Here is a 21,977-nt window from a genome sequence, read left to right on the forward strand (position 1 = left end):
TGATTTGGACATGTTGCACTCTCGATCGCTCGCTTTAAATCATCACAGACATTGCACTTTGACATTTTTTGCCTCCTTGGGACTTTAACATATCCAAAGTTCTTTTTCCAAAGAGTATACAAAGTATGAGAAGAAGCTACGGCATCCCCTCTTTGCCTTTGCTTTTCTGCAATAGAGTCAAATACTTCAAGCTTTGTCACGCCCATTGGAAGGTGCATTTCAGTGATCGCATCACCGTTAGGGAGTTTGGTAGATATATGGGGTTGAGGTAAAGCATTTTCATGTATGAAGTCTTGAAAAATTGCTGCTGCCCTGACAGTTGAGACTCGGGGGGGTCACTCATCATATGTAACCCTATCACGTGAGTTCAACAGAAGGATTTTTTTTATTTCTAAAATTTACAGAAATAAATATACATAAGGGACTATTTAAAATAGTTTTGGAAAAAATTTACAGATTTGTATAGAAAAGGGATACATTTTATTAATGAAATTTTTTACAGATAAGGGATTTTAAATATAGGCCTTGAACGCACATGATAAAGAGGGTTTATACATAGTGACCCCCCCGAGAGTTGAGATTCTTGATTTGGACCTTCCTCTATTACCGTGAATGCTAAATTTGTTGCCGCCCTTTGCCTTGGTGACTAAATCCCAATATGTACCATGGGATAATCCAGTAATATTGTGATATGCCTTATTGCAAATCCTTTTTCCATTTACGAGAGGTTTTACCTTTTGTCTTGAGCTTAGCCTTTTATTGCCATTCTGAAGAAAGCAAGAGAGACTTGTGAGAAGGTATTCATTTCTTTCGCTTCCTCTTCTTTGCTACACATGTCCTCTACATTCCCTGATGTCTGCAAGATCAATGAAGCGCATACATCTTCGCTTGCAACATAGATATCCCAATGCATTTAACATGTTCTCCTCCTTCATTACTCTTTGGTTGCTTTTGTGGATCTGCCTGGATTCGCTTTCTCTTCATGCATATGTATGACCATTTTCGTTCCTCGTGCACGTTGTTATCTGTATTTATGCACTTCTTCTCGTCACATTTGTTTGTAACCAAGCATCCATGATTGGTCGTTGCATCCTTGTCCATATCACAATCAAAGTTAAATATTGAATAATCCTCTGTTGATCTCATCCTCATTTTTAACATACTCTTAGGACCATTGAATGAATTCAATATTCTACCCATTTTTTCCCTAATGATATGCACATCCGCAAAGAAACACGCCATTAGGTGTGTTTTCTGACCACGTACTTATCGGATGGGTGTGCCTCTTTGAGAACATTTCAATACCACCTAGGTTGAGGTGTACGAAAAGTGTTGTGCCCATTGGATATCCTTTGCATGGTCGATCGAGCATTAAATACTATTTTTGCTCTAGTGTCATGCACATCTGTAAAAAAACACGCTGCTAGGTATGTTATCCAATCAAGCACTTATGGGATGGGCGTGCCACTTTGCATGTAAGTTGATTATACCTAGTTGAAGGTGTGTGCAAAGTATTGTGCCCATCGGATATGCTTTGCATTGTGGATCAAGCATAAAACACTATTTTTGCCTTAGTGTCATGCACAACCAAGAAAAAACACGGTCCTAGGTGTGTTATCCAAACTAGTACTTATCCGCCGATGGGGGCTCCAGTTTGCACGCAAGTCCGTTTCAACTAGTTGAGATGCATGCAAAGTATTGTCACCATCGGATATGATTTGCATGGTCGATCACGCATTATACACCATTTTTTCCCTAATGATATGCACATCCGCAAAAAAACACGCCATTAGGTGTGTTATCTGACCAAGTACTTATCGGATGGGTGTGCCTCTTTGAGAACATTTCCATACCACCTAGGTTGAGGTGTACAAAAAGTGTTGTGCCCATTGGATATCCTTTGCATGGTCGATCGAGCATTAAATACTATTTTTGCTCTAGTGTCATGCACATCTATAAAAAAACACGTTGCTAGGTATGTTATCCGATCAAGCACTTATGGGATGGGCGTGCCACTTTGCATGTAAGTCAATTCCACCGAGTTGAAGGTGTGTGCAAAGTATTGTGCCCATCGAATATGCTTTGCATTGTCAATCAAGCATAAAACACCGTTTTTGCCTTAGTGTCATGCACAACCATGAAAAAACACGGTCCTAAGTGTGTTAATCAAACAAGTACTTATCGGATGGGGGCTCCACTTTTCACACAAGTCCGTTTCAACTAGGTTGAGATGCGTGCAAAGTATTGTCACCATCATATGTGCTTTGCATGGTCGATCACGCATTATACACCATTTTTTCCCTAGTTATATGCACATCCGCAAAAAAACACACCCCTAGGTGTGTTATCTGACCAAGTACTTATCGGATGGGTGTGCCTCTTTGAGAACATTTCAATACCACCTAGGTTGAGGTGTACGAAAAGTGTTGTGCCCATCGGATATGCTTTGCATGGTCGATCGAGCATTAAATACTATTTTTGCTCGTGTCATGCACATCCGTAAAAAAACATGCTGCTAGGTGTGTTATCCGATCAAGTACTTATGCAATGGGAATGCCACTTTGCATGTAAGTCAATTCCACCTGGTTGAAGCTGCATGGAAAGTATTGTGCCCATCAAATATGCTTTGCATTGTCGATCAAGCATAAAATACCGTTTCTGCCTTAGTGTCATGCATAACCATATAAAAACATGGCCCTAAGTGTGTTAATCAAACAAGTACTTATCGGATGGGGGCTCCAGTTTGCACGCAAGTCCGTTTCAACTAGGGAAAAGTATTGTCACCATTGGATATGCTATGCATGGTCGATTACGCATTATACAACGTTTTTCCCGTAGTGATATGCACATCCGTAAAAAAACATGCCCTTACGTATGTTATCTGACCAAGTACTTATCGGATGGGTGTGCCTCATTGAGAACATTTCAATACCTCCTAGGTTGAGGTGTACGAAAAGTGTTGTGCCCATCGGATATCCTTTGCATGGTCGATCGAGCATTAAATACTATTTTTGCTCTAGTGTCACGCACATCCGTAAAAAAACACGCTGCTAGGTATGTTATCCGATCAAGCACTTATGGGATGGGCGTGCCACTTTGCACGTAAGTCAATTCCACCTAGTTGAAGGTGTGTGCAAAGTATTGTGCCCATCGGATATGCTTTGCATTGTCGATCAAGCATAAAACACCGTTTTTGCCTTAGTGTCATGCACAACTATGAAAAAACACGGTCCTAAGTGTGTTATTCAAACAAGTACTTATCGAATGGGGACTCCACTTTATATGCAAGTCCATTTCAACTATGTTGAGGTGCGTGCAAAGTATTCTCACCATCGGATATGATTTACATGGTCGATCACGCATTATACACCATTTTTGGCCTTGATGTCATGTACAACCGTCAAAAAACACGGCCGTAGGTGTGTTATTCAAAAAAGTACTTATCGGATGGGGGCTCCACTTTGCACGCAAGTCCGTTTCAACTATGTTGAGGTGTGTGCAAAGTATTGCCACCATCGGATATGCTTTGCATGGTCGATCACGCATTATAAACCATTTTTTCCTTAATGATATGGACATCCACAAAAAAACACGCCATTAGGTGTGTTATCTGACCAAGTACTTATTGGATGGGTGTGCCTCTTTGAGAACATTTCAATACCACCTAGGTTGAGGTGTACGAAAAGTGTTGTGCCCATCGGATATCCTTTGCATGGTCGATCGAGCATTAAATACTATTTTTGCTCTAGTGTCATGCACATCCGTAAAAAAACATGTTGCTAGGTATGTTATCTGATCAAGCACTTATGGGATGGGCGTGCCACTTTGCATGTAAGTCGATTCCACCTAGTTGAAGGTGTATGCAAAGTATTGTGCCCATCGGATATGCTTTGCATTGTCGAACAAGCATTAAACACCGTTTTGGCCTTAGTGTCATGCACAATCGTAAAAAAACGCGGTCCTAGATGTGTTCTTCGACTAAGTAATTATGGGATGGGCATGCCACTTTGCATGTAAGTCAATAATACCTAGGTTGAGATGTGTGCAAAGTAGTGTGATGATCGCATATGCATTGCATTGTCGATTAAGCATAAATCAGCGTTTTTGCCTTAGTGTCATGGACAACAACCAATAAAAAACATGGTCCTAGGTGTGATATTCGAAAAAGTACTTATTGAATGGGCGTTCCACTTTGCATGGAATACCATACTTTCCAAGTACTTGCAAATTTTTTTGATTAATTCTTTTTCTAGATTTTTTTTTTAAATTTGAAGAGAGAGGAACTAGAGAGATAAAGGTTCAAGGGAGGAGAAGAAGAGGATGGAGGGGCTAGAGGGAAGGGAGGAGGAAGGGAGGGAAAGGGTGGGGCTGAGTAGAGGGAGGAAAGGAGGAGGGAGGAGGGGGGGGGGAAGGGGGGGACTAGGTCTCCCATGGAGGGGGGAAGGGGGGAGGGGGAAGGGGGGAGGGGAGGGGGGACTGGTGGCGGGGAGGGGGGGCTGGTGGGGGGGGAGAGGGAAGGGGGTGGGAGGGGCTGGTGGCCGCGGCCGCCAGCCCGAGGGAGGGGGGGGAGGAGGGGGGGGAAAGGGGGGGGGGAGGCTCGGGTAAGGGCTGAGAGGGGGAGAGGAGGGGGGGGGAAAAGGGGAGGGGGGCTCGGGGAAGGGCTGAGAGGGGGACCGCCAGCTTGGGGGCGGGGAGGGGGGTGGGTGGGGGGGAAGGGGGTGGGAGGGGTGAAGGGGGTGGGAGGGGCTGAGAGGGGGGGGGGCTAGCGGCCACAGCCGCTAGCTCGGGGGCGAGGAGGGGGGTGGGTGGGGGGGAAGGGGGTGGGAGGGGTGAAGGGGGTGGGAGGGGTTGAGAGGGTGGGGGGGCTGGCGCCCGCGGGAAGGGGGGGGGAAGGGGGGGTGGGGAAGAGGGGGGGAGGGCTGAGAGGGGGGGGGCTGGGGGGTCGTGAAGGGGGGTGGGGAAGAGGGGGGGGAGGGCTGAGAGGGGGGGGGCTAGTGGCCCAGGGGAAGGGGGGAGGGGGGGGAGAGGGGGTGGCGGGGGTGAAGGGGGGGAGGGGGGTGCAAGGGGGGGGTGCGAGAGGGGGGGGGTTGGGGGCTGTGAAGGGGGGGTGGGGAAGAAGGGTGTGAGAGGGGGGGGCTGGCGGCTACGGCCGCCAGGCTGAGGGCCGTGAAGGGGGGTGGGGAAGAGGGGTGCGAGAGGGGGGGCTGACGGCCGCAGCTGCCAACCCAAGGGCTGCGAAGGGGGGTGGGGAAGAGGGGGGGAGGGCTGAGAGGGGGGGGGGCTACGGCTACGAAGGGGGGGTAAGAGGGGTGCGAGAGAGGGGCTGGCGGCCGCGAAGGGAGGGTGGGGAAGAGGGGGGGGGGAGAGGGGTTGACGGGGGTGAAGGGGGGGAGGGGGGTGTGAGGGGTGCAAGAGGGGGGTGGCTGGCGGCGGTGGCCGCCAACTCGAGGGCCGCGAAGGGGGGTGGGGAAGAGGGGTGCGAGAGGGGGGGCTACGGCCGCAAAGGGGGGGTGGGGAAGAGGGGTGCGAGAGGGGGGGGCCGCGAAGGGGGGTTGGGGAAGAGGGGGGGAGGGCTGAAAGGGGGTAGGGGGGGAAAGGGGGTAGGGGAGGAAGGGGGTAGGGGGGGGCTGGTAGCCGCGGCCGCCAGCCCTGGGGAAGGGGGGAAGGGGGTGTGGAGGGGTAAGGGGTTGGGACAGGGCCAGGGGAAAGGGGGTGGGACGGGGGCGGGGGGGGGAAAGGGGAAAGGGGGGGGGTAGAGGGGGAAGGGGAGGGGGGAGCGCGGGGGAGGGGAGGGGTCGATGGGGGGAGGGGTTTTGGCGGCGGAAGGAGGGGAGGGGAGGGGAGGGGAGGGGAGGAGGGGAGGGCGGGGGGTCGAGGGAGGGAGGAGTTTTGGCGGCGGAGGGAGGGGAGGGAAGGGGAAGAGAGGGGAGGGGAAGGGGGGAGGGCAACGGAGGGGAGGGGAAGGGGGGAGGGCGAGGGACGAGGGAGGGAGGGAGGGAGGGGAGAGGAAGGAGAGAGAGGAGAGAGAGAGGGAGAGGAGAGGAGGGAGCAGAAGGAGAGAGAGGGGAGAGGAGGATTTGACTTACTATCACGAGCAAGAGCGACAAATAAGATTTGACTTACGAGAAGAATGAAAAGGACTTATGAGAAGAAAGTATCGAGAAGAATGTTGAAGAAAGTATCAAGAAGAATGTTGAACACAAATTTGAATTCAAAAGGAATGTACGAGAAGAAAGTATGAGAAGAATGTTGAACACAAATTTGAATTCAAATTTATAATGAATTCAAATTTCCCTCTCTTTTTTGAAAATTCAAATTTATGCGTAGAAGGAGTGGGCTAGTTTTTCTTATATATACTTTTCTTTCCATTCATTCATTTTAACTCTCTCCTCATTTCATTGAAGCAACCAAGAGCGGAAGAGAAAGGATAAGCGGAGCCTTACTTTTTTCACTTTTTCTAGATAAGCAGAGCCTTACTTTTTTCACTTTTTCCAGGTACTTGCATTCTTTTTCATTCGTCTTGTAATTCTTTTTCTTTACTTACAATTCTTTTTCAATTAGTTTCTTGTTAAAGTTTTTGAGTTCTATTTCTTAAAATTCATCTTGTAATTCTTTTTCTTTACTTATAATTCTTTTTCAATTAGTTTATTGTTAAAGTTTTTGAGGAGGGGGGTCTTTTAGAAGGCATTACAATTCTTTTTAAATTAGTTTCTTATTTGAGTTTTTGAGTTCTATTTTAATTAGTTTTTTATTCATATTTGAGTTTGTAAATTTGAGAAATGAGAGAATATGGAGGGAGAGAAAGAGAGAGGAGAGAGGAGAGAGGGAAAGAGAGAAATTAAGAGAGAGAAGAGGGGCTCTTGGCAGCTGTGGCCGCCAAGAGAGAGGGAGAGAGGGAGAGAGAGAGAGAGAGATTCACAAAGAGAAGAGGGGCTCCTTAAATGCGAGAGAAGAGTACGGAGGGAAAGAAAGAGAGAGGAGAGAGGGGGAGAGAGATTAAGAGAGAGAAGAGGATCTCTTGGGGGCCATGGCTACTTGAGGGAGGGAGAGAGTAGGGAGAGAGAGAGAAAGAGAGAGGGAGAGAGAGAAAGAGAGAGAGAGGGAAAGAGAGAGAGGGGGAGAGAGAGAAAGAGAGAGAGGGAGAGAGAGGGATTAAATTAGTTTCTTATTTGAGTTTTTGAGTTCTATTTTAATTAGTTTTTTATTTATATTTGAGTTTGTAAATTTGAGAAATGAGAGAATAGGGAGGGAGAGAAAGAGAGAGGAGAGAGGAGAGAGGGAAAGAGAGAAATTAAGAGAGAGAAGAGGGACTCTTGGCAGCTGTGGCCACCAAGAGAGAGGGAGAGAGGGAGAGAGAGAGAGAGATTCACAGAGAGAAGAGGGGCTCCTTAAATGAGAGAGAAGAGTAGGGAGGGAAAGAAAAAGAGAGGAGAGAGGGGGAGAGAGATTAAGAGAGAGAAGAGGGTCTCCTGGGGGCCGTGGCTGCTTGAGGGAGGGAGAGAGTAGGGAGAGAGAGGGAGAGAGAGCGAAAGAGAGAGAGAGAGAGAGAGAGAGAGAGAGAGAGGGAAAGAGAGAGAGGGAGAGAGAGAGAAAGAGAGAGAGGGAGAGAGAGAGATGTTTATCAGAATGAAACGTGGCGAGAGGAGAGAGGGAAAGAGAGAGAGAGAGAGAGAGAGAAGAGAAGAGGGAGAGTTAGGGAGAGAGAAAGAGAGAGAGAGAGAGAGAGAGAGAGAGAGAGAGAGAGAGAGAGAGAGAGAGAGAGAAAGAGAGAGAGGAAGAGAGAGGGAGGAATGAAACTTCTGTGCTAGAGGGAGGGAGAGGGAGAGAGAGAATAAGTGGGATGAGGATAGAGAGGAAAACACATAAGAGTTGTCAGAGAGAGAGAGAGAGATTAAGAGAGAGAATGAGGTGTCTTGACTATGGCTACAGAGAGATTTAGGAGTCGAGAGAGAGAGAGAGAGAAAGTAAAGAGAGTTTTATATATTTACATGTTTTATATTATACTTTTAAAAAATTATAAAAGAGTGAATTTATGGTTTGTTTTGAAGGTGAGATAATATTTATATATATATTCATCTTTAAATTGAAAAATGTTAACTTTTCTTTAGATACTTGTTCTTCATTTATCTCACATGTAGGTTTAGCCTCTACATCACAACCCCTTCTTTTGCATATTTAAGCCTCTTAAACCCCAGCACATTAAAATGAACACAGAAAAAGAAAATTTTTATTGCTTTTCTTCACTTCGACGGTTGGTTTAGCATAGTTTAGCATGGATTAGATTGCCTTAGAGGAGAGACAATTCTCCAAGTTGCCAATCGAAGCCATGCTCAAATTTTTCTAACTAGTTCCTAATCGTTGTCAGTCCCTTCGCTCACATGCAGTTTAACACTCATAACATGCTATTAAATAAGACCTTTTACCATTTACCAAGAAGTTTATCAGTGGGCAGATTGCATGAGCAGATATCAGTGGACAGATTACATGTCATGGGACATATTGGAGCTTGATGATTATTGGTTATTTTTATTGCATTTGTATAAATATTTAAGCTCCTTTATTGTCATAAAAACCCTTGTAAAGCCTTCTATGCTATTTTTTACATTTATTGTCATATGAAGCGCCTTGTAATAAACCCGACCATCCTGACCATTCACTATTTAACGAGTATTAGTGGGATGCATAAGTGGATATCATGTGGGCTGCATAAGTGGATATCAGTGGAACAGTTTTTAGTGGATAGATTGCATCAGTTGGGTATCAGTGCACAGATATCAATGGATGGACAGATTACATGTCATCACGAATGTTGAAGCTTTATGACTAGAGGGCAAATCAATGGATGGACAGATTACATGTCTTCACAAAGATTGAAGCTTTATCACTAGATGACATTTTATATTACTTGTAAAGCTTTATTGGCTAATTTTTTTACATTTGTACAAATATTTAAGCCTTGTAAAGCCTTTTAGGCTATTTCCCACATTTATTGCCATATGAAGCCTTGTAAAGCCTTTTGGGCTATTTCCCACATTTATTGTATCAAGGGTTGTATATTGTACTTTACTTGTATGTATCTAAATTCTTCATTATCTTTTCTTGTAGGATTATGGAGCAATCAGCTAATGTGATGGCTATCCTAAATGACTCTGAGATCAGAGAATGGGTTTCTGATGTCACTTTGAATTTCAAAGGAAAGGAATATAGCCCCAATGGCTTTTGTAGGTGGACTCAATATCACATGGGCAGAAGAGCTTGGTTTCTTCATCAAAAGGAAAAGAGACTCTTTCTACTTATGTCAAAAAGGGAGTTCAATGGTGTTGAAGATCCATGGGATGCTACTTTCTTCAAAAAAGATATGACTTCAAGCCTTGTGGTAGGCATAATAATACAGTGAAAAGACAGCTTTGTGGATATTTTAACAAAGAGTTCAGATCCTGAAGTTGGCTGTATTCATTTTATTGTGTCAAGGAGAGACTCAAAGACCTTTGTGATGCCTCCTCCTCAACGATCAAAGTTTCCAGAGCTGCAAAGTGCATTGGAGACTCTTTCATATACTTGGGAGCAATTTCCTAGTGTGGTGGCAAAAAGGATGCATGCAAAGATAATGTTTGAATACTTTCAGGATGCAGAATATGCTCCTCATATTCAAGGATCTTCACATGAAGGAGATCAAAAAGCTCAGACTTCGATGCAGGGATAAGAAGAACAGGCACACTGTCACAAACATGTAGAACATGAGCGCAAACTTCTAGAGCTAGAAATGGTGGATGTAACTAAGGATGATGAAAAACAAGCCTTGAGTGCATGGGAATTAAAAAAAATTGAAGAAGATCAAGGTCGATCACTGCAGTTATGCTAGAAGCTCTTGCTAGCAAACCACGACGTGAAATGCAAAAGGCTAGTACTGCAAGAGCCACGGTTCCAAGCAGTAAAAAAAGACATCGTCCCACTATAGAGAAAGATAATGTGGATGAAAAACGGTTAAAAAAAGAGAAAGATGAAGAAGACTTAGAACCCGAGGCTGAAGATGATCAGGATGAACTCATATCAATCAAAAATCTTAATCTGCGGCTTAATGAAGCAATTACAGATGATGATGTGGGATATATCTGGGGTTAAAGGACGTGGTTTGTGAATGCCAAAGATGTGGAAGCTGCAACTCTCTTTACTAATAGCCGAAGCCTTGATATATCCAGTATTGATCTCAAATTATTGTTTATGTAGTTTATTAGGAGGTTGTTTCTTTGTACTAACCCCCCCACAAATTGTGTCATCCTGTAGCTTGATATCATGGGTAGGTACCCTTCTCCTGTCGGGATCGCCTACCACTGCCACCATTGCACAGGAGATACATGGAGGCACTTCTATGATGATGGGTTGATTACTGAGGAGCAGTATATCTAGGCTACTAGAGCATCCCCCAGGTATTTAAAAGTAATTAATAATGTCAATATTGTAAGTAAAGATTTGATTTTTCATACATTGATACATGTTGTTCCTCATTTACATGACCTTGCAGTAGATCAGAAGGGAGAAGATGAGGAAGAAGGGGGCGAAGAAGGGAGCAAGGATGCAGATAACTTAGATTAGTCGTAGAAGTAGTGCTGGCTACTCTTTTTTGTACTTGAAGCCACTAGCTTGGCTTCGTGCCTCTCTTATTATACACTCCTCTTATTTTTTGTACTTGAAGCCATAGGACATGGCTTGGCTTTGTGCTATATGTACATACAAGCACTTTTTGAGCTATGAATTAATATACACTCCTTTTATTTTTTTGGCTTTCAATTTCCTTGTGCAACGTTCTATCAATTAATGCCTTGTGAACTAAATGTTTTAGATTTGTAATGTTTTATTTGAAATTGTAATCGTCAGTTATAGACGTGCTTGCAATCATGCTAATTAAAATGTTGTTGGCTGTAAGAATTGAACTGTACAATGTGGAAATGGGATTCTTGTAACTACATAGCATACACAACATACACAGCATTCTATTCAACCACATAAAATTCTACTTTTATTAACAAAAAATATTATGTAGAGTATCTATAAGCGCGTCTATAAATGCATTTATGTATGTGTCTCTCTATTTTTTTTGAATTTCTAGCAAGGCATCTATTTGCACGTCCATAGGCACGTCTATGTATGCATCTGTCTATTTTTTTTAAATTTCTAGTAGGGTATCTATTTGAGCATCTATAGGCGCATCTGTCTGTTATATAGATGCACCTTTAGATGCGGGCCTGTAGATGCATAAATAGACGCATCCGTAAGTTTTTTTAAATTAAGAAAACACATTTGTGTGCACGTCTGTAGGTGCCTTTTCTTATTGTGGAAACATGGACAAGAACCCAAATTCCCTCTTTGTGCTAAGGAACCAGTGATGAAATGGGCTTCACGAGCTTGCTCTTATACAGCCACCAGTCATAGTTGGTTAGACCCAATCGAGTGATCGACCCAGTCTGCCCAAAATGACTGGGGATCAGTCTCGAAATAGGCCACCGACCACATGATAGAACCGGTGCACAAAGTAGAGCAACGGAGCCATCCAAGATCATCTGAGCCATCCGTGATCATCTAGGGCTTCAAACAAACCCCGCAACCCGAGAGTGGGCTACCCTGGGAAATGCTCTATCTATCCTCAGTGCGGTCACTCATGGGATGCCTTCTTGCACTTGCATGTAGCCTAGTTAGTAGTGTGCCAACTCCATCCGAAGCCGTCCAGCCATCAAACCACACATGGCCCCCATCTGGTGTCCAAACCAAGACCTACTGGATAACCGAGGTACTCAAATGCCTTCTCCTCATATGGGGGGCTTACAAGTAGAGTTAGCTAGTTCCCCCATAGCTACACGAGAGTGGAGCATTGATATCTAACACCCCCCCTCAATGTCCACCTGCAAGTGAACTTACTTTTTCGAGCCAATGCCAAGTTGATGAAGATGCCTCTCCAGCAAGTCTCTTCCAAGAGCCTTTGTGAAGATGTCAATAGCATTCTCTATAGTCGGATAGTACATCAAGTCAACCTCTCCATCCATGATGAGCTCGCGTACAAAGTGATATTGAATCTCAATGTGTTTTGTGCGAGCGTTGAACACAGGATTCTTAGCAATCGCCATGCAACTCTGATTGTCACATGATAACTGTGTAGGCTTGTTCTGCACTACACCCATGTCCCCTAAAATCCTCCTCAACCATACTGCCTCGCAAGAAGCAAAGCATGCTGATTTTTTGTACTCAGCCTCAGTAGAAGAAAGAGCAACTGTGGGTTGCTTCTTGCTAACCCATGACACAGCTCCAGGCAAATCCAAGTGAGAAATAGTAACCTGTCACTGATCTCCTACTGTCCACGTCTCTTGCCCAATCCGAGTCACAGAATCTGGTCTAGCTGTTGCCCTTGGTATAGGTGATTTCACAATCAAGTGTGCCTTTGATGTACTTCAGCACCTGCATCCCTGCCCTCCAATGGTTCTCCTGGGGCTTATTGGAAAACCTGCTTAGTACACCAGTCATAAAGCTGATGTCCGACTGTGTGTTGCACAAGTAAATCAAACTGCCCACAAGCCTTTTGTACTTCGCTTTATCCACCAATGGTGATGAATCCTCATTTGAGAGCTTCACGTCAACCTCCATAGGGGTACCAACTGTCTTGCACTCAGCCATGCCAAATGCCTCCAATATGTCTCCCAGCATACTTCAACTGTGAGATGATCTGTTTTGGCTCTTGCCAAACTTCAATCCCCAAATAGAAATGCATCAGTCCAAGGTCGTCATTTCAAACTCTCTTCCTAGCAAATGCTTTGTCTGCGAGATCTTCTCTTCATGGTTCCCTATTATGACAAGGTCGTCCACATAAAAGACCACGATCATACACCTGCCTCCTTCTCTGAAGATATACAAATTTGCATCAGATGGGCTCCTCCTAAACCCGTTTTGCAAAAATTAGGCATCAATCCACTGGTACCATGCTCGTGGGGTCTGTTTCAGCCTATAAAGTGCCTTCTTCAGTTTATAGACTTTACCTTCTGAACCGGGGATCTCAAAACCTGGTGGTTGTTCCATGTATACCTCCTCCTTGAGATCTCTATTCAGAAAGGCGGATTTTACATCCATCTGAAACACGGGCCTTCCTTGGGCTGCTAAAGCCAAAACACTATGAATTGTGGTTAGTCGAGCTGTGGGAGCAAAAGTATCCTGATAATTGAAACCATGTACCTATGCGAATCCTTTTGCCACAAGCTGAGCCTTATATTTATCCAACTTGTACTTGGTCTTGTACATCCACTTGGTGCCGATTATCTTGCATTTTGGTGGTCCATCCACAAGGTCCCAAGTTTTGTTCTTCATTATGGAGCCATACTCTGACTGCATAGCGTCCATCCACCTATCATCACCTTGTGCCTCTTCAAGACACTTGGGTTCTTGAGCACGGATCACCTCTGTCATTAAAGCGTAGTTGACCAAGTCTTCCTGCACCCTTCTTTGCTCCTCTAATCTCTTGGACCAGTGGTGTTCAGATGGTTCCTCCTCAATGGCTAGAGGTTCTCTGTCATCCAAAAGCTGCTTTACCCACTTCAGGAATGGTTGTTGCCATTGTGGTTCTGCAAGCTCTTCTTCCTTTTCTTTATCTTGAATCCTCCCAAGCACCATTGGGGGAGTTCGGTCTGCTGTTGGTGGTTATACTGGATAAATGTTCTGGTCCTGGTTGTCTGGGAAGAAAACGTCCTCCTCCAATTGATGCAGCTCTTTTGAGAAGACCACATCGCGACTTACTATTACCTTCTTGGTAACAGGGTTATAGAGACGGTAACCCTTCGCCTCTTCACTCTAGCCCAAGAAAATACATTTTTGGCTCTTCGGTTCCCATTTGGTCCTATTAGGATCAGGGACATGCACAAAACAGTCACATCCAAAAACTCTGAAATGTGCAGCTGAAGGTTCCTTACTAGAAAAGGCCTAGAGTGGAGTCATCCCATTCACAGCCTTCGTGTAGCTACGATTCAGAATGTAAACTTTCGTGTTACATGCTTCAGCCCAGAAAGTCTTTGGCAAATCTTTTCCTTTCATCATACTCCTGCCCATTTCACAGATGACGTGCATCTTGCATTCTGCTACTCCATTTTGCTGTGATGTATGTGGTGGGGGTTTCTGCCTCTTGATCCCGTGACTTTTGCAGTAACTTTCGAATTCACTTAATGTGAACTCTCCACCTCTGTCTGATCTCAAATTTTTCACCTTCCTCCTCGTTTCTTTCTCGACTATTACATGCCATTCTTTGAACTTACTAAAAGCCTCGTCTTTAGTCTTCAGGAAATATATCTATATCCTTCTACTGTAGTCGTCGATCAACATCATGAAGTAGTAGGAACCACCCAAAGCTTCTGTCTCCATCTTTTCGTAGAGGTCCGTGTGAACAAGCTCTAGAGGAGCCTTTGCCCTACTGGCCTCTTTAGGAAAGGGCTACCTTGAATGCTGCTTGCCCATCATGCAAGCTTCACATACATCGGGCAGATCTGTAATTTCTGGCAGGTCTGCAATCATTCCACTTTTATGCATCTCCTTTAAAGAACTAAGGTTTAGATGACCAAACCTCTCATGCCATAGCTTAGTGTTCTTCACATTGTCTCGAGCACTGAAAGCTGAGAGTTTGTAGATGTTGTTGTGCCATGTACCTTTACCAATGACCTTCCCTTGAAGATCTAGAATTTGTGCACCATTCTTATCGAATTGAACTTTGAGGTCCTGATCTGTGATCACAGAAATGGACAACAAGTTCCTCTTGATATCTGGCACATAAAGAACATCGGACAACTATTTTACAACTCCATCTGACTTGAGAGCAATCGTACCTTTTCCTTTTCATGGACATTTTGCATCATTGCCGACTGCTACCAGGATGTCATTTCCTACTGGCTATAGAGAGGTATACCAATCCTTCTGACTAGTCATGTGGTGCGATGCACCACTGTCAATGATCCACGGTTCGATCCACGGTTCATTTGCAGGTAGATGAACTTCCTTCGTGCAAATCTCCTCAATTGCTATGAACAGCTCTACTGGTACTGCCTGCGTGCTACTGCTGGGCTCTTTCTTTACTCCGTTCTTCTCATCTGCAATCTTATTTCGGCACTCATTTTGCTTGTGCCCTGCCTTGTTTCAATAGAAGCACTTGATCTTCTTCTTTCTCTTTTTATCATCAGAAGAAGATGGGTTACCAGAGTCCTTACCCTTACCTTTATTTGATCTAGTGTAGGAAGCCGAATATTCTCCAGTCCTCATCTTTTGACGCATCTCCTCCTCTAGAAGCATTGCGCTAAAATCCTCAAATTTGAGGGGTGGATTTTTGTTCTGCGTATTTAGCACCATAACAAGACCATCGTACTTTGGTGGGAGAATCCGTATGCACCTCCGTGCTAGATTCTCGCTGGTGATGGTGATGCCAATCGCAATCATCTGATCATGCAGATTCTTCACCCTGGTGATGCACTTCTCTACTACTTCAGACTCAGACAGATTCTTGTTCGCGAGTTGAGTCTCTAGATTCTAAATCCGCATCTAATTTATGGTCTCATACTGATTTTTCAAGACCGTCCATGCCTCCTCCGCTGTGGTAACATGTTGAATTAACGCCATGACAGAATCACTTACACTACAGACAATAGAACACAGTGCATCTGCATTTGTTCTTGTCCACGCGAGAATCTCATCCGCAGTTGGTACTATCTATTGTGCTGCATTGGTTGGATTCGGTCTCAGGACCTCAGGACCGGCTTCATGTCCACCCCAGTAGCAGTATCCCAAAGCTCGTATGCACTTAGGATGGTCTTCATTTTGAACTTCCAGAGTGGATAGTTAATGCCATCCAACTTTTCGCTTTCGTCGAACGGTGGGATTTGCAGTCTTGCAAGCTGGGCCATCTCTCACAATCTACTCGCAAATAGAAACACAGTACCAAATCTTCTTGCTAGAGTCCAAGCTCTGATACCATGTAAGAAAACAATACAACGTATGTGCTCAACAGATAACAGGATCTCGTATGCAAGAGAGAAAAGCAGATAGTATGGAGAATCAAAAATTTGATTACTATAAAACTGATATAATAGATGGCGTTGCCTCCTAGCCGTGCACTCTTGTGAGAGGAGCTTCGATGGCATGCTGGAAACAATAGAGAATGGAAGCTGGATGTTAAGGAATCAGGGTTGCTGTAGCCAGTGATAAAATGGGCTTCACGGGCTTGCTCTTATATAGCTGCCAGTGACCCAATGGGGTGACCGATCCAGTCCACCCAAAATGACCGATTGGGGGTCGATCTTGAAATAGGCCACCGACTACAGGATAGAACCGGTGCATGAAGTAGAGCACCAGAGCCATCCAGGATCATCTGAGCCATCCGGGATCATCTGGGGCTTCAAACGGGGGCTTCAAACGGGCCCGCAACCCGAGAGTGGGCTGTCCCGAGAAATGCTCCATCTACCCTCAGTGCGGTCAGTCATGGGATGCCTTCCCGCACTTGCATGTAGCCTAGTTGGCAGTGAGCCAACTCCATCTAAAGCTGTCCAGCCATTAGCCACACATGGTCCCCATCTAGTGTCCAAACCATGACCTATCAGATAAGCGAGGTACTCAAATGCCTTCTTCTCAAATGGGGGGCTTACAAGTAGAGTTAGATGGTTCCCGCGTAGTTACACGACAAGAGTAACAAATGTATATGTTGGAAGTTGCATTAATAGTGTACCGTGTCATGCTTTTCTTGTTCCGCGTAAATAGTGAACGGAAAGCTCTTATCATACAGCCGTTTCTGTTGTGCGGGAGACAATAACTTTGGCGCCGAGGCTTATCGAAATCTTTGACGAGCAGATGGATCGTTTCTTCCAGGAGCACTTACACCCTTACGGTGAGAGCCGACTTATTCTCGACGGTAGCGGTAACAAAAATGCTCCTTCTGTGTCGATGCATATGCTTCAATATTCCTGGGAAAACAAAAGTCCTGCACTAAGAGATTTCGTTCTAATATAGGTTATTGGGACATTAGAGACTATGATGGTAACTGGATACGATTTGCTGTGAGTAAAGGGGACATGGTTACTCTCCCACTAGGAATGTACCATCGCTTTACTCTCGACACCAACAACTACATCAAAGTAATTGGATATTCTCTGATCTGAACGTCTGTTTAGTGTGACCTCAGGAAGTTACTGATTCTGGTGACATTGCAGGCATTATTCTTCTGCACTGAGGCACCCTCTAGGATGGATCTGCTAAAACCTGATGCCGACAATGCGGAGGCTAGGTATTGAAGCTTCGGAACTTGATTACCGTTCCATCATTTGTTATCAAGCTTGAAGACAGCTACTTGTTGTGACTCTGGGATTGTTTTGCCTTCCATTAACCACGGTGTTTCTTTCTAACACTTTCATACTTTGTTTCTTTCTGACACTTTCTATTCTGTGCACTTCTCAGGAAAAACTACGTACGCGAGGTATTGAACAGCCCTAAGGCAACGTGAAGATGACCTTCAGGAGCTCCATCTCCTAAAGGACTGTAAATACTTTTCTAACAGATTTTCATATTGATCATGTATGGTAGCTACGGAATTGTATGGGTTTCAATAGGTAGATTAGTAAAGCGTACTCGGTGATACTTGAAGTTCCATTGTACTAAACGTATTGTGCATGTATTTTGGACTAATCAATGTCACAAAATGTTACTTCAAGATTCGACTAGCTATATTATTGTATATAAAAATGGAGTAGGTGTTAATAAACACCAATTTGGTGGTGTTAACAAACATCGTGCAAAGTGAACCACTAGAAACAAAGAAGTTGTTAGTGAAAGACAGGTTTTGAAAATTGTCATATTAATATTGTGCAAACATGCATTGATAAGATCACAACAATTGAGAAACATCACATGAGAGAACATATTACACTGGAGAGATCAACAAGGAGAAAATCATCACCATTTTCTATGCTCTGATACGAAGCAAGCTCTCCTATTCTTTGATACATACACTCTATGGAATCTTAATCTTCTTGGGTTGATTTATGGCTTTTGATGCCCATGATAAAACCACTCCATCAATACACTTCCATACCTGTGGATGGAACATATTCTCTGCCCAATACCTATTCCAGCAGTCAACATATGCATCTGCATCACTAAGGCCCTTTCTTTTTACCGATGGTGCCCAATATTGAATCAAAAATTTCTTGAACTTAGGAGATATAGCATCCATCTTGACACTTGATATGGCAACCCCAAGCCATATTTATGGGGTATACAGGGTTTGACACCCTCACCAAGACTAAGTCACCTTGCTTAATGTCCACCATTGGTCTAAACTCTATCCTTGGCTTACCTTTTAGAGGTTTGCAATAGTGATCATTCCATTACATATAGCCTTGGAAATCATTAAGTCAAGAATCTATATCATCCTCCTCATCAATCGATTGTGTTCCTGACCAAAATCTCTATACACTCATGTCTCTGAGATGTTTTCCTATTGGATCTCACCGATCATGTTTTTCTAGTAGTCTATCACTAGCTTGATGTAGAAGTCATATGATGCATTCGTAGAAGTCATATGATGCATTCTTTCCACTTGCAAATCTCTCCCAAAACTTAATGTAATCCTTTACCCCTAGTATTACTTGTAAGTGGTCTCTCACAAATTCAGCCATAGGCAATATATTCAAACAACTTGTTGCCAACAATGGTTGTCCCTTGCTATCTTTCTTCCACAACTCAATTCCCCCTTCAATGGACATCTAGTTTGGTGATTTTGGATGCACCTTGTAATACATCTTAGGTCTAACACCTTACATGAAAAATCAAAATTGCAATGTCTTTGCATAACTACATAGATAACGATCCACATAATCCTTAAAGTTAGGAACCCATATATTAGCAAGATGACATAAATTTTTTGAATGTATCCATCAGATGAGGGAAGGTGAACATTTTTCCCACTCGTGAACTTTCAGAATAGACCCTACTGAACATTGCATCAATGTACTCATGTGTGTGCCATACCATCAAGAAGCCCAACTGAATTATCTTGAAAATGCCCCTTACTACAAGAAGAGAAAGGTATGCAAACAAGTATCTTTTTTTGTTCTCAGATCCATAATTATCTAGCTAGAGTAGAAATTTCTCTAGCAACTTTTGATATGGTGGCTCAACAGCAACACTTTCATCTCAAGAGGGTGGGTTTTTGAGTGTCTGTGATAGCAAAAACTTCATGCCTATATCTGCAGCCCTCGCGATGGAAGGTGTCATGGCATTATTGGAATTGATGCATGCATGCAATAATTGGAGATTGACAGAGAAATAGAAACACAAAAGATGGCAAATCTATATTCCAAGCTTCAAAATACACAAGCAATCCACTAACTCTAACAGATCATAGCAACACAATGCATCCATAGACACGTGTACAGACGCGTTTCTTGTATTTAAAAAAAATTGACTGGCATGTCTATTTGCACGTCTATTATCATATTTATAGACCCGCATCTATATAATAGAGAGACACGTCTATAGATGCTAGATGTGCTATTAGACACTCTGTAGAAATTTATAAAAAAATAGAAAGACGTGCTTATAGATGCTCTGCAGAATTTTTATTAAAAAAACAAAATTCTGTGTGGTTGAACAGAATACTATGTATGTTGTCGTTGCAAGAATCCCAGTTCTACATTATGCAATTCAATTCTTATAGCCAAATGCATTCTAATTTGCACGATTCCATGCATATCTATAGCCGATGATTACCATTCCAAATAAAACATTAAAACTCCAAAACGTTTAGTTCACAAGACATTCATTGATAGAACATTGCACAAGGAAATTTAATGCCAAAAAATAAGAGGAGTGTATATTAATTCATAGCCCAAAACGTGCTTGTATATACATATAGCACGATGAAGCATAGCCACCTCTGGCTTCAAGTATAAAAAATAAGAGGAGTCTATAAACAAGAGAGACACGAAGCCAAGCCAATGGCTTCAAGTACAAAAAAAGGAGCTAGCACTACTTCTATGACTAATCTTCATCACCTTCTTCCTCAGTATCCTTGCCTTCTTCCTCCTGAATATCCCCAGGGGCCTGTAAATGAGGGACAACCACTACAAGGCATAGGCCATTTTTTGATGGAAATACTGAGATTTTTTACACTAAAAAGTTTTATTTAACGGGTGTAAAGGTATCTATTTACGTCGATATTAATGTCAATAAAGATATGTCGCTATATAGCAACTCTGGTAAAGGTTGCTATATAGCGACCATTAACAAAACTAAAAGAAAATATTAGTAGGGCTAAACAGGGCTATAGCAAGCGTTGTTTTGCCCCATTACTATTTTCTTTTTTGCATTACAAAAGAATGTTTACAAGCATACGGGCAAGATAAAACTCTCAAACCTTATTTGGTACAAAATTTCCCTTAAGAAATACAAAATCGCTCAAATGACACAACATAGAAAAGCATATACAAACTACTACCACTAGTGCTCATCCGAATCATCGTCATTGTCATTGTGATTGTTGTGGTTACACTAGCCTGATCCCTCGTCCTCGTGAGCTGTGCCTGATCCATGGCCCTCGTCCAAGTTGTGAAAGCCAAATCCCTCGAGACCTGCCTCCTCGTCATCATCGTTCACCTCCACTGATGGGATGTTCGAGCTTGCACCCTAAGAGTGAAACCATATTAATTGAAAATTAGATTGGAAATTAAAGAATATAAATAATTTAAAAAGTGAGATACAAGTAGGAGTAGACTTATACCGAGCGAGCAGCCACCTCAGCCCAGTCGAGTGTCCGCTCCATGTGCCTCCATCTCAATAAACCACTACTTTGCTCCTATGTGGAATGCGCATCTCATCTCTTTGTTTATGGGAAGGCGACCCATTACTACTTGCTGTGGGACCAAATTATGAGAGTTAGATAAAGTGCATGCAAAATGTAATAAAACAAATAGAACAATAAATTAAATGAGAAGAAGTAGACTTACCACCCATGCCTCGAACCCGCCCTATCCACCATTGCCTAGGTGCAGTGTCTAGCCATCTCCTTGCAACCCTCCTCTGATTGTCAAACTTTTGGGGTTGGTCCTTGTACTCATTCTTCAAAAACTTCCAATCAGGTTTGTTTGCCCACCTGGGTTTAGTCTTCCCCTTTGCGATGGAAGTTCGCAAGTTTGACCTACGATGCTTCAAGACAACACACATGTGCTCTTGCATGTAATCCTCATTGAACTCCCAATTTGGGAGGTTAGGGTACTGTCTTTTCAATTCCTTGATGATTGCCTTCTTCTTTTCATCATCCTGGTACTGCCAATTTGTAGCTATGCTACTCTTAAAGTGGTGGCTCATCAACTGCCTCATGGTGGCCAGCAATTTTGAGCCCCTTTTATTTTCTATTATCTCTCTAGCCCTAGTGACTTCATAGTACAGGTCCTTGAGCGGGAAAGGAGGAGTCATGGGAGTAGCAGTGGAAGAGCTAGAGCGAGGGGTGGTACTACGAGCGCTTACAGAGCGAGGAGTAGCACAGGGAGTGAGAGTGGGAGAGGGCAAGGGATGTGACTGGTACTAGGTCTCATGACCAAGTGGAGACCTGTAGGGAGATGTGAGTGTGCTGACTCATCTACATTCCCTGAGTCACCACCATAGTGTCGACCCTTCCTACTCTTCCTTCCCTTATGATGGGTAGACCCAGGTGATGACTACTCGATCAAAGGGGCTAGAGGGGACAGTTATCGAGTATGTCCAATCGTTGATGTAGGAGAGGGAATACCTAAGGTCCTCTTGGATAGTAGAGAGAAGAATCTTGCTACCTTTGCATCACTCATCTATGCTGTCGAGACTCCTGACGAAGCCATGGGCTACTAGAAAAGGGGAAAAATCTTTTGGCGAGCTTTTTAATGTGAGCTTTTTGACCATTTCCTTTGTTTTTGCAAGCTTTTTTTAGAAATCCATACATG

At 43.7% G+C, this 21,977-nt stretch overlaps 1 protein-coding gene across 1 annotated transcript in view; it reads left to right on the forward strand.

Annotated features, from left to right (window-relative positions):
• The window catches only part of LOC147904084 (uncharacterized), a 37,954-nt gene extending 20,448 nt beyond the window's left edge, over positions 1 to 17,506 (forward strand). The window contains exons 2-5 of the mRNA XM_087372385.1: positions 16,793 to 16,924; positions 17,017 to 17,141; positions 17,217 to 17,290; positions 17,461 to 17,506. Coding sequence (XP_087228511.1) covers positions 16,793 to 16,924; positions 17,017 to 17,141; positions 17,217 to 17,290; positions 17,461 to 17,506 — 377 coding nt within the window. The remainder of the gene's footprint in view (positions 1 to 16,792; positions 16,925 to 17,016; positions 17,142 to 17,216; positions 17,291 to 17,460) is intronic.
• Positions 17,507 to 21,977: the final 4,471 nt, after the last annotated feature.

The sequence above is a fragment of the Dipteris shenzhenensis genome, chromosome 3 (assembly GCF_047967505.1).
Source record: "Dipteris shenzhenensis isolate YYH24624 ecotype China chromosome 3, Dip_SZ_1.0, whole genome shotgun sequence".
In the NCBI taxonomy this organism is placed as follows: domain Eukaryota; kingdom Viridiplantae; phylum Streptophyta; class Polypodiopsida; order Gleicheniales; family Dipteridaceae; genus Dipteris; species Dipteris shenzhenensis.